The sequence below is a fragment of the Pezoporus wallicus genome, unplaced genomic scaffold (assembly GCF_028554395.1).
Source record: "Pezoporus wallicus isolate ANWC-B61680 ecotype Strahan unplaced genomic scaffold, APGP_CSIRO_Pwel_v1 contig_3952, whole genome shotgun sequence".
Taxonomy (NCBI): Eukaryota; Metazoa; Chordata; class Aves; order Psittaciformes; family Psittacidae; genus Pezoporus; species Pezoporus wallicus.
In genome coordinates this window covers 7476706-7489952 of record NW_026635034.1, presented here as the reverse complement: position 1 = coordinate 7489952, position 13247 = coordinate 7476706, and the positions used below count along the sequence as shown (strand labels likewise).

Here is a 13247-nt window from a genome sequence, read left to right as displayed (position 1 = left end):
GACCAACAACAATAATACGCTATAAAACAGAACTCATCAGTTGACGGCTATGGAAAAGAAAAAACTCTGGATGTAACTCCCAATTAGTTTGACTTCGATCCCAAAGTATAACATGTATTTGAAGAAAAAAACGAATGGACTCTAGAATCAATTTAGGCAGGACATTCCTAGGGGCAATGGAGAATTGCTGGCATCGCTATATGTGGCACTGGTCAGACCTCATCAGAACACTGTAGACTGATCAGATCAACTGTGTTCAAGAGAAGGCTGCAGCCTCTGCTTTCATGAAAAGACTGAAAGCATAGATTTAGATAGTTTTGCCAACAGTTTGACAAAGACTATGATGATTCTTCATAAATATTTTGGGGATAATTGCTGACATGCTTCTAAGTCAAAGGATAATATTAATACTACATCAACTGGTAATAAAATGGTCACAAATAAATTTTAACAGGAAACCAGAAGAATTTTCTAATCAGTTGTGTAAAAGGGGTCTGGAGCAATGCACCAATGCAGGAGTGGGAGAAAGTGGAAAACTGAAAGACTCTTAAGTTATGGGCTTCAATAAGGCTGTGTAATGGAACAAGAGAATTGCCAGAATTGAAGATTTTAACAAGAGTCTGCAGGCATCTGATGGGATACTTTACACCCCAGATAGTGAGATAAGAGACTGAACTGCTATTTATTTGAATTCTTATCTCATGCCACAGTGCCTCCCACAGGTCACCTCTAAGGAGCAAAAAGAAATTTCACGTTTTCTGTGATGAAAAATTTGGCTTCCTTTTTTTTTCACTTGCACAGCACAAGAAATCAGCCCTAGCTAGAGATCCTGTGCCTTCGGATACTTCCAATGACAATAAATTTTCTTATGCCTGGCCAGTACAGTTAGAGTTAAACCAATATTCCTGTCTGAAAGTTGAAAGGGAATTTTCCTCAAAGTCAGAGTTGGAAGAAAACACGTAAGCCTTCTGTAGCATCAGTTGGGGGGTTTACATAAATCCCCTGGTCTTGGAGGCACCTAGCAGACTAGAGATCCTAGATCCCTACTGTCAGATTATAATTGCAGGGTCTGGCCTCTTTTGGTTTTTTAAAGCATTCATACTGCAGAGTGTGTGTTCAGTGGACTTAACTGAACTGGATGTTTATTGCCTGGTTGCCAGTGATTTGAGTCACTGACAGCAACGATCCCTTACAGCCCCACAGTGGAGGATTTTATGAGCATTGCAAAGCACTGAAATTAAAACAAGACTTCAGCAGAAACATCCAGAAATATCAGAAGATCAGCTTAGTGGATGTGATGAAATACTGAAAAAAAAAGAGGTGAAAGAGGATAAAAACAAGCATAAAACTGCAAAATAAAAATTAGGAAAATTCGTACCAATGCAGTTTTTCCCAGTTGAATCCACTTCATATCCAGGGTCACAAATACATTTATATGTTCCATGCAGATTCTCACACCTTCCATTTGGACAGAGATCAGTATCCAGTAAGCACTCATTAATATCTATACAAAGGCAAAAAACCCCCATGTAAATATTGACAATCAAGAGGAAAAAAAGCATCTCTTTCACACCTGATTTTAAACCATCTCCAGGCCAAAAACATTTAAGAGACTTGACAATGTAGGTACAAACTGGGGTATTAAACTGGGGACTTACATTTAGAGAGGCACATGTACTAGTAGTCCCCTGTATCTCCTGATTCCATAGCATTTCCAGATGGCATCACTCTCCAAAGCATCAACATTCCTCCTTTCTGAATGTTTTTCCCTCTCTACTGCCAACAAATCTACTAGTGAGCATTGACTGATTTGAAAGTTTGCAGTTTCAAAGTTCTATGACTACAGAGCCTTTATTGCCATCATTTGCTCCTTTGTAATTAACCAGACTTGGTCAGCTTGGCCTTTTTGACAGATAAAAATATGTCAGGAAGCTCAGTGTCAACGTGGCTTTACTCTTCAGGATGATTTCAGTTAGAATGTGCAAATACGATTTCCGTATTTTACTTCTAAGTCATATAGGTAATAACGCTTCTCTAAACTTTGCCATTATTTTGTAACAGTAATCACATACATTCCATGGCATAAAAGAGAAAGCTCACTGGTGAAATGGTATGCTCCACTCATTGCACCCTAAATTATTCTAATGTGTTACAAACAGCTATTTGAATAAGCCTTTCTCTCATTCTATTCTGCCACCATCCCCACCAGCATGTCTAACAAATCAAGGATATCAAGGTAACACTTTTAGCCAGAACTCCAATAGTTTGAACTACATTAAGTGATCTTACCGTTTCCTCCTGCAGTCATGCCAGTTCCACTGCTGCACAGAGCCTGATATTCAGCTGGAAATATATTAAAATACTTAATGGAATGCTCTTTCTTAGCTCATTGCTTTCAGCATCATCACTTACAACATGCCAATTAATTATCTGAATGAAATAACATGGCTTTCAATTATTCTAAAAACATTAATAGCCTCACAGTATTCTGAACCTGTGAAACATTTTAGCAGATGCAGTGTCTGCATGTGCTCATGAAGATGGATGAGTAAAAACTTCACATCATGAACTGAGGCATTCAGGAACAGACATACACTTCATGCTAGCCGTCCTACAGAAATGAACCATAACATATTCACAGCAAGATTCTCCAGAACACATATGTCTAAGCTGTTGCTCAAGGTGCACATTCAAAGTGACCAGGAAAAGGTTTTCCTATAAATCTAGTCCATATTTAACTCCATTTAGCAGGAGTATCTTCAGGAGTTCACAGCAAATCAAGGATCTCTTATCCTTAAAAAAAATAATTAAATATGTATTGAAGTATCTCAAATGTCTCAACTACTCCTAAGTTCAAGCTCTTTTGAGTTTAGAACAATTAACAGAATAGTCAGGCAGATCAGAATTAACTGTTGTCATATAGGTCAGCATTTTCCAATATATTTGCACTTCAGTAACTCCCCAAATAATTGAATTGCTAAAATTAATAAATAATAACTATATTTATAGAATTAGCTATCTTCTACTCAAGATGTTTCCATTACTAACTTAAAAATTACATTTTTTGTTATCCACATCTATCAAAATTGAGGGTTTTGTTCGAAAATCTGTTAATGCATGTACCAGCTCTGGACCCAGACATTAACATTTACTGTTCCCTCAAAAAATTCTCTCCTGCACTCTTCCAACATGCAAAGCAGCAGACTGCTCAAAATATATGATGTTACACAGCAATTTAACTGTCCTAATTTAGGGTGAAATTTTAATGTCAAACTGTATTTTGCCTTTCTAAAATTAGTTTATCAACATAAAGCATAGATTAAAATACGTACCAGTAAATAATGGCATACCTGAATTTTGTGCTGGGCAGGGCTGACAAGGCTCCCCAAAGGCATAGTCAGTGCTGGCACAACAGCACTCTGATTTTGTAACTGCACCAGTTAATGGCCTCACACACTGTCCCCTCTTGTAGCCACCATAGCATGTGCTTCGCATGTGTGTATCTGAGGAAAGAAATCTCTTAATATTGCCATAGCCACCTGCCATAAATTACAAGTATTAAATATAGCTCAGGTGTCATGAACACTGTAAAATAGCTATCAAAACATAACATCTTTCACCATTTCTCCATACTTTTCACCCAACTATACCCTCGCTCTACTCGGGACAGGAAATTCTTTTTTCTCATGCTCCAAAGAGTTCAGACATACAAACTAGTTACTGCATTTAATGACCTAACATGCACTAGTGAACTACTAGGGAAAAAATCATATTTAACCTTGAACTAGCAGGAAGCCATGGGGAAAAAGGACAAAGACTCTGCCGCATGACAAGGACATTACTCACTTGTAACTTGACAGGCCTAGCTGCGGGATCTTAGAGCTAGAACCAAGTATACCTCAAAACTTCCAAAACAACTCAGTACTGTTTACTTTATTCTCACAGTTAGAGGACTGATTTGATTTTAACAAGAAGTATCTGTTCTCCCCCTCCCGACCTTATTAGTTGTCTCTGATTCACTGAGGTTAAAATGACCACTGGCACAACACCCTGGATTAAGCCCACTAAGGTCATACTAAAGCTTTTCTTTTCATTTTATACCTGAAAGAAGGGAAGAATAAGAGAAAAAAAAACCCAAACAATTTTCATTAAAAACAAATCACAAAATATGCTGTCATTAAAAGAATATTTTTCTTTGCTTGTAAAAAACAAACAAAAATTCAGTAATCCTATTGAAGTGTCTAAGATTTAAAATGTTTATCTCTTCAGGTCCAGGTGTGACATTTCTCACTGTTTAAAAATGGCCCTTAATGGCTGTCAGACACATCAGTATTTTAAAATCAAACACCTCAAGTATCTTTTGCTTGTAGAGAAATTGGCAGAAGTGAAAAATCGGTATCTCCACTTTAAAAAGAGGTGAAAGAGTAATTAAATCCTTAAGCTTAGTGAGAAATGAGGAATTTTACATTGGCAGAAATGGGGCAAATTCTCACCTATTCACCTCCAGCAGCACTATGCTGTATAGTCTACCTGATTTTGTGATATGGCCCATGCATTTTATTCTCTTTAAGTGCAAAGTAAAAGAAAAAAGAGCAAAATGGGCTGTTACAGTAAATATCCACTGTAACTACTATCTACCAATCCATGAACAACAGTAAATTCTACATTCAAACTTGATCTGTCAATCAGTCTAGCATTAATGCCTTAACACTGGTTAATTGGGATTTGCCACACTTTAAGCTTGTCTCACCAACACACACGCGCCCGTCCAATCCTACTGCAAGGCCAGGGAAGCATTCACATCTGAAAGAGCCATCAGTGTTCACACAGCGCCCGTTCATGCATATTCCAGCTGTCTCACACTCATCGATGTCTGTTGGAGAACAGAATGAGCTTTATTAGAAATTAAATTACATAGTATTCAATGCCTGGCTGAAACTTGCATTTGCGCAGCTTATTTTCAATGTGTCCTATAGAAAAATATCAGGTGTAAGTGGAAACTAGTTCAAGTAAAGGTTTTATTAGGAATAATGATTAATTCATTCTGTGAAATAGCAGAAGAACACGCAAAATTCAGGAGAAATAAACAGAACAATTTTACTCTCCTTGGAAATCAGAAAGGGAGTACAGTTTCCTAACTTGCTCCCAAGAGGTACATATTCTGATTTAAGGGTCATTCAGGCAAAAACATAATCAGAGGAAGGAGGAAATTGTGATTGCTAAGACAAAGGACTTCTGCAGTGTGTACCAGGGCATTCCCTTTCTGTATTAACAGTTAGTTCATGCTGTAAGAAATGAGTTCCAATAGCAAACTGATTCTTTAAGCCCATCTATTGGATGCCTTTACATGACCACCAAAGAATTTCCATTCTTCCTGCTGCGGGTTCAGTTTTTGGAAGTACATCTGAATCTCCACAGTCAAACCCTGCCCGCACGTAGCGTCTCCTAGTGATCTGCATGACAATTGGGTTTTCCTATCAGATGCTCATTATAGCCCAATTCATAAACTTTCAATGGACAGATTGCGTGCCAGTCCAGAAAGGAATTTGTTAATGATTTGAGCCCTGAGTGATTGCTGAGCACAAGCTACCATCTTTGCCCAACAACAGTACATTGAACAATAAGGCCTTTTGCAATGAAATACAAGAATGAAGCCCCAGAATATTTGACTACCACAAAGGGATGTTAAATTTGTAAAAAAAATTATATAGGCTGAATATCTTGTTACTAGTAACATCATTCTCCAGATACAGAGAGCATGCCATTATTTTATAAGTGATTAAGAAAAGGAGAGTTAAAAATATTGTTTGGAATTATGTATAACCTTTATAAAATAATCACTTCATAACAACTCTCCATAATATATACAAGAGACAGTGTGTGTGACAATTTCCTTTTTTCTGACCTTAAAAGGGCAAATTGAGAGTGAAACACCTCTGTGTTTTACTTAGTTTGTGTTGTTTGGCATAAAACATGGCTTGTATGATCCAAGATTCCTTTTTGAAACTGCATTTTAAAATAGAAGTTAAATTTAAGTACATGGGCTCATTCATTTCTATTTCATCCTGCAATCTTTTGTTCTGTTTTGGACAAATCTTAAATGCTTTTTCTCCACTTTAAATTTAGTCCTTTACTCAGTGCAAGTGAAAACAGAGCTCAGACTTCAAAATGTGCCCAAACGATTTAACAGTGTAAACAGTTATTTTGTTAGACAACACTGAGCTCCTTTGACAGATACAAGTTCTCCTGAAAGGAAAGAAAAAAAAAAACAACCCAAAGCTTTCCTTTTTAAAGGTTACTTATAGAAACAGAGAGGCAGTTACTTTTTTCCTTTTCCTGTAGTTCATTTGCAAAAAAAAATCTTGTAAGCTATTAAGGGGAGAAATGCGCAATCCATTTTCTTTTGCACCACTTTATAAATGTGTTGAAAATACTGTTATAGATGTTTCATAGAAAGGTAAAGTAGGTCACTTAGAATTGTGCTGATAGCTGAAAAACTGGCTCCCATAAAGATGGGGTAAAAAGCCTTTGCTTTTACCAGGGCTGAAATTCCAGTAAATCAATTGCACACGCAGGCAGAAAGTCCAAATTCCTGACTTTGACAAGGCTCTGCCATCTTCCATGGTAAAAATCGTTTGGATGACTTCAAAAATACTTGTTTTTTGATTTTTGCCAGAATATTCCAACCAGATTCTGGAAAACCAACTAATGGACTCATTCTCCGTGTCCAATGAATTTCTGCCTTTTCTGCTTAGCTTGCTCAGTAGTGCCAGCTGGGTACACCAAGTTCTCTAATTTTAACCAGGAAAAATTTACTCAGACTACTAAACCACCACTTCCAGTTGCCTTGCAATAGCTTTCAATTTGGGGAATTCCTGTTTGGTCTGAAGACAAAACAATGTATGGAACAGAAATAATGCTCTAAACCTCTGTCTGCTCTAAGTATAGCTGAAAAATCATCGGCAAATCATCGGCGAAAGAAGCTAACAGTGAATAAGTTTAGTATGTCTTGTATTACAGGGAATACACAAGACTATGGTGTAACATTCTTTTTTGGCATGTTACTTCGTAAAGCCTGAGTGGAATTTTTTACCAGACAGCCAAGCATATGCCTTGTACTTATACTTCAATTCCAATTTTATGAAACTAAGTGTCAATTACAGTATCCCTAATTTTGAGTTAGAAATTCTTCTTAATATTTCAAAATTCAGCTTAGCATGCATCAAATGAGATGTTTATACATACAATGTGTTACATGCTGTGATTCTTATATTCTTTTGTTGATCCCCTACAGGGTTTACCAAAAACACATGTTCAGTTCTGCATCAAAATCACTCAGGCAGGTAGCCATTATGCTGCAGAAGCGTCAGTTTGTGCATAAACACATTCCCAATGCGCATGAGCACTAACTGCATAGGCAAGCACGAGCTTAAGAGTTTAAGCTTGTGTAAGATCTTAATGGAGTCACTTCACAAACAAATTCAGGATATGCAGTGTGAACACTGAGCAGGACAGAGATTATTTACTCTGTACGTGTGGTGTGTACAGAAAGGACTCAATAAGGAAAAACCTAATGAATGGGAAAAGACATTATTAACGACCAATCTTTTAAACTTCCACTAACATAACGGGAGACATTCACCAGAGTTGTGCTCTCTGTAGGTATTATATTCCTGGGAACTGTTTCATAATATTGTGGGCAAGTGGAAGAAATGAGACAAATACGAAGTAGGGAAAAAGTCTAATTGGGGTGTCAAGGTCTCAAAATCTGGTTTGATTTTGACCCAATAGCAATTTTAGAATGTAAGGAATGTTTGCGTGCTCATTCACAGAGAACGAGGCTTACTGTAAGTGTTGAAAAGCAGTAAGAGAAATCCTTCATTTTACTATAAGATCTGTTCCAACTTTCAGTAGGAATCAGTCGAGTTGCCTGCAATTTTTGGATAATTTTCAAATATTCTTTCTTTGATGCACAGAAGTAACATTTCTCTAGGGCCAGAAACCCCTTTTGGGCTGTATCCATACTCCTGTTTAGCCAGGAGGCACGTACCAGAGGCTGTGAAGTTGAGTACCATTGGTTTTTAAGTAGTCTGAAGCAATTTGCATGCCATCTTCTTGGATGGCATTTCAGTACACAGACTGATGTTAATGAAAAAGAAAAAAGAAAAAATGACAAAATATGCTCAGGAGAAAAATCAAAACAAGCATTTAAGCTGAGCTTGCATCAGTGAATTGAATCCCTGCTAACAACACAGAGAGCAAACAGTGGTTTTTGGGAACACAACTGGCTCATATGCCAAGGCCTGATGGGCATTTAGTTCTTCCCTGCCAAGTCTGAGAGCAAGTCTCACTGCTGGTCCCACACACAGATGAGTCAGGACAAAAGCTCTGGCAAAGCACAGACGTACACCTACCACTTGGAAAACACGTAAGATCAGAAATAAAGCTGATTCTATGTGTGCAGCCAACGCAGCCAGTAGCTGTTAAGCTAAGGAGACACTTGTACAGATCTGCACATTTGTTCATTTGAGAAACTAAAGACCAATTCATTCTCCCAATCAGAACAACTCTATTAAAAAACAGAATGGGGTCATCTCTCATTAGAAATACACAATTACCCCATTTGAAGACTGAGTTGTACTGTCCTGCATCCCTAGTGCAAAACTTATCAAGAAAGTTCCGGATGCTTTACTGGACTTACTGGCCTGGTTTGGATCTGAAGTCTAAGTCTAGACACCAGACAGTACAGATCTAAGACTGGTACAATGTTCAAGAAGCAACAGGATCCAAATTAATTCACCTTTCATGTCACTAACTCTCAAAACCAAATTATTTATTCAAACATATAGTTTTGCTATTGGTCCACAACAAGATGCTGCTGTGTAACCCAGTGAGGCCCTTTTTGCAATTTGCCAAATTGTACACAAGCATTTTTTATGCCTTGATTCCAAAAATTAAAAGATTTCAAATTTTTCAAAAGAAAAACCATAAGTAACTTGGCCTAGCACTTGTCTATTCCTTATTTCGACTGTTGCTTTGTGCCCATATAACTTGTTGAAACATGAAGATTTATACACTCAAAACTTCCAGTTCCTGACAGGACTGAACAGAAACTGATGACATAACTAGCAACCAGAATACTGCAGTGTCTCCCACAGGGGATATTGCTGAGCTAGTGCAGCAAATGGGAAAGACAATTTTGCTGTGGTGCTCATGTCTGCATCTCAGTCACATGGAGTGCCAGGCACTCCTTGGAGATGTTGTATTGACTAGGAACACCCAGGCAAGGAATGACAGAAAAACCCAAAGAAGGCAATGAGCCAGGATGCTTGGGTGGCCAAAGGCAGAAAACTTTAAAAAGCCAAACACAAAAAGTGAGGTAGACTGGAGCCAAATTACAGAAGACCTAATAGGTAAAATTAACTGGAGTTTAACTAGATCAGATCACACAGTTTTTCATCAAAGAATGTTTCTCACTGGCTGGTTAGGGCGGTTACTCAACACTGGAAAAGACTGAGTGCTGTCTTGCACAATGACAAATCAATCCAGCTGATTAAAAAAGCATATCTGATGAGGACTTGCCCAGTATTTCTTGTCCCCAAGGATCACTGTAAGGAAATGAGGTGATTCTTGAAGCTACCAGAGGGATATGACTCACAAACTTTTTTTGTGCTCACCTCTGCAATAGCGTCCATCAGATGCTAACTGGAAGCCCGGTTTACAAATGCATTTAAAACTGCCATCTTCGTTGATGCACATCCCATTGAGGCACATGTTCCTTATGCTACATTCATCCATATCTGAAAAAGTACATTGAAGAGATAATGTTTAGAATGTTTAAGTAAAAGAACTCTTACTTATATGCTTTATATGCAAAATATAAACCTCAATTTCTTTCTCAGTTGTCACAGGTACATGATAAACAAACATATGATAGGACAACGTGTAAAAGCAACAATTCTGTTACTTCATAATGAATCATTAACATCTAAAGGTATGCATCCAAAAAGAGAAAAGAGAATGACAAATGGATGAGAAGCTGGACAGCTTAAGAACTGCCAGTTGGTAAAATCCGTTTAAAAAAAAAGTGAGAAAGGTACGTAATTGAAGAAGACTTGCAGTCTTGATGTAAGCAGAAGCTAGGGTAGAAACAGACTCCCATTTGGAATGGTAAACACAATTCTGTTACTAAGATCACCTGACAGGGGAGGACCAGGCATTTGTGTCTGGAGTGAAAACTTTTGTAACCTCCATTGGGTAAGCCTAAGATTCATGATGTGGGAGAATTCCCAGCACTGTGCTCCAGTATTCATTCTGTGGGCGCTTCCATCATGAACTTCTGTTTAAAATGAAACCTACCCCTTCCCCGGATTCAGCATGACAGGTCACATATGTGGGTATGGCATAGCATGAAGGACTTAAATAGGAAAAGGTGGAGTCTCAGGTAGTGCTATTCTGAACCCTACACAATTACTCACATAACCAAAAGAGGTAGGAGGGGAAAAAAAAAGCAAGTACAAAGATAACTGTACTTGATTTGTGTAAACTTTTATATAATTTCAGTCTTTATTTCATCCTGGCACAAATGAAATCAGTTTTGGATGTTACATCCAAAAAAATCAGCATTATTTACCAGTTTCATATAAAGGAGTACACACAGTTACATTAAGGTGTGGCACAATGCCATGGTCTTTAATGATTAGTGTGTGTGCACATGTATTCCTAAGAACAAAATTCAATGCATTACAAAGCCAGAAATGAAACTGTTTCATAAGTAGATGCAACAGACATTCTGGCAACTTATGCAATGGAATTAAAAATGTTTTACCAGACTGCCGATGTCCTGGTTCTTATTACTATTAGCACATGGTATTTGGTGGGAAAGGAAGAAATCAGAATTGAGGGTTTTTTCCAAAATATATTAATTTCTAAATATATTTAGTCAATATAGTTCCATAATAAGATCTTTTAAAAGCAGCTTATAGTGCTAAACTGTATCTAAAAAAGCGTCAGGAAAACCAGAGTCTTAAAATGTCTGTCTCTATGAAGGATTAACAGAATCACTACTAGCACATAAAATCACTGGATCATAATGACATTACAACATATTCGGAATTGTGCTATTTTCCTTCATATTGCAGCTGTGTTGGACAGAAATTACACTTCTAGACATGGTGTGTTTTCTTTTTACTTACAGGCTAAGTCAGACAAAAATAATTTATGATTTAAAAGAAAAAATCGTGTATCTATCCCAACCGGGATTTCTGGCATTAAGTCTTTGAGCTGAATCACTGAGATAATATTCTGCCAAAAATGTTTCTAAGAACAGTGCTTGAAATTCCTTTAACGTATGAATAGATCATTGGGAACCTTCCCAAGGACCTTGGGAAGCATGATAAAGAACATTCTTCTTCACCCCCCCCCTTTACTAAAGGTCTGGGAGGTAGAAACACATCAATTATGTTTACAAATTTTTCTTAAAACAGTTTTTATGGGTCAGACCAGACTGCATCTACATAAAACACATTGCTAGTCACCCAGTAAGATCCCATAAAGCATGCTGTTAAACACACAGTAAAACCAGGCAGCATGTGACTTGCGCTCTGTTTTAAAATGTACCACTCCCACCAAAGAAACTGCATTTTGCGATAGTGGTATGTGCTATTTCTCCTGCTGGACAGACATCCCGTTGATGATTGCCAAGCCAAGGCTCCAGAACTGGCTGCAAAAGACAGTTTACTTGCCCTCCCAAATACAGCAAAAGGTATTTAGAAATGTGATGCTTTGTTCCTTCTCTTCCCTCCCACCAGAGGTCCTTTTGTTTTTCACTGACGTGAATAACCTCTTGTAATTGCAATTACTGACACAGAATAAACTCAGGAAAGCCTTACCTTCACAGTTTTTCCCATCAGCTGCCACCTGAAAGCCAGCATTACACACACAGTGAAAGCTGCCGTCTGTATTTATGCATCGTCCGTTATTACAGATACGACCATTCTGTAAACATTCATCAATGTCTGAAAGCCAACCAAAAAGAAAAATAACATTTTGGGTTTTTTTTAATACTCAAGAGGAATTTTTCCCACTTCCCTTTCCCTTAGGTTTTTAACCCTACATGGAAACTATATTCACCTGAAAAATGATTTATTTTGATTTCCATAAGTGAACATTATGAGGGTGGAAAATGTTCATCAGCTTGAAATTTCAGGTTGCTGTGCAAGAATTTCAGTGACTATTACCCTGCAGCTTGCTCAGACAAGAATCAGACCCCTTCAATTGCTTTTTTGCATTTTCGTTTATCATGATAATTTTTTACTGAAGTTTAACTCAACAATAGCTAACTATGACGGAAAGATGGGGAAGCTTGTCTTTTGCTACTGCATTGTAAGATAACAGGAAAGTTTGAGACTTTCCCACCTCAGAAGATATTTCTCCTGCGTATTTTATATTTGAAACATCAGCTCCTCATTTCCCTCTCTCTGCAGGAGGTGCTTGGCAAGTGCTTTGGAGGACCTGAATAGTGATATCACACCAGGCTGGCAGCTCTCCCTCTCCTCCAAACGAGGGGAGAGGAGATGCTGAGACAGACTGTCTAGACATTTTTCAGATTGCTCAGTGTTCTCCATCAAGGCCTGGACCATCTCCCAGAGATTCCTGCACACAGGGGACTCTGCTCACAGAGATCTCAACCAGCCCATGCAGACCTATCTACTATGCAACCAGACAGTCTTCCCAAATATCCTGCAGGTGCCCTTCCCTAAGCCCTCTCTGCAGAAGGGCATTGCTGTACTTCAGGAAGAAGCAGAGGACAAGGTATCCTCCCAGATGCTCCTGTTCTCTAGACACCTTATCTGAGGGAGAACTGATGCCTCTCAACATTGTGAACCTGTATTTGCCTTCTTTGCAGTGCAATGGTTCTGGGAAGCTGCTAAGAAATCCCTGAAAATAACTGTTTTACAATGAAGAAATCAGGCCAGGAGAGGCAAGAGCTGCTCAAGTGATAAATCACTGTGGTGGCAGCTTGCAGCCCTCTTGACTTCCAGCAAAAGCATACAGGCTTGATAAACCTCCCCTCATCTGATAAACAAGCACTATCATGTTTATCAAGCAATTCTCTCTGCTCAGTCCCTCCTTTCCCCCTACTTTTGTGGCACTCGCTTGTACCTGACCCTGGCTTCAGCTACTCCACCGGCCTTAGGACAAGCAGAAATCCTACAGCATCTCAAGATTTTTCTGGCCTTTTAAAG

At 38.3% G+C, this 13247-nt stretch overlaps 1 protein-coding gene across 2 annotated transcripts in view; it reads right to left on the bottom strand.

The window, feature by feature from the left end:
* The window catches only part of FBN1 (fibrillin 1), a 152137-nt gene that overhangs the window by 62180 nt on the left and 76710 nt on the right, over positions 1–13247 (bottom strand). For both annotated transcript variants that reach the window (XM_057396830.1, XM_057396838.1), the window contains exons 14-19: positions 11892–12017; positions 9678–9800; positions 4751–4873; positions 3351–3503; positions 2290–2343; positions 1379–1504 (exon numbers count right to left, since the gene is read on the bottom strand). In XM_057396830.1, the coding sequence (XP_057252813.1) occupies positions 1379–1504; positions 2290–2343; positions 3351–3503; positions 4751–4873; positions 9678–9800; positions 11892–12017 (705 nt within the window). The remainder of the gene's footprint in view (positions 1–1378; positions 1505–2289; positions 2344–3350; positions 3504–4750; positions 4874–9677; positions 9801–11891; positions 12018–13247) is intronic.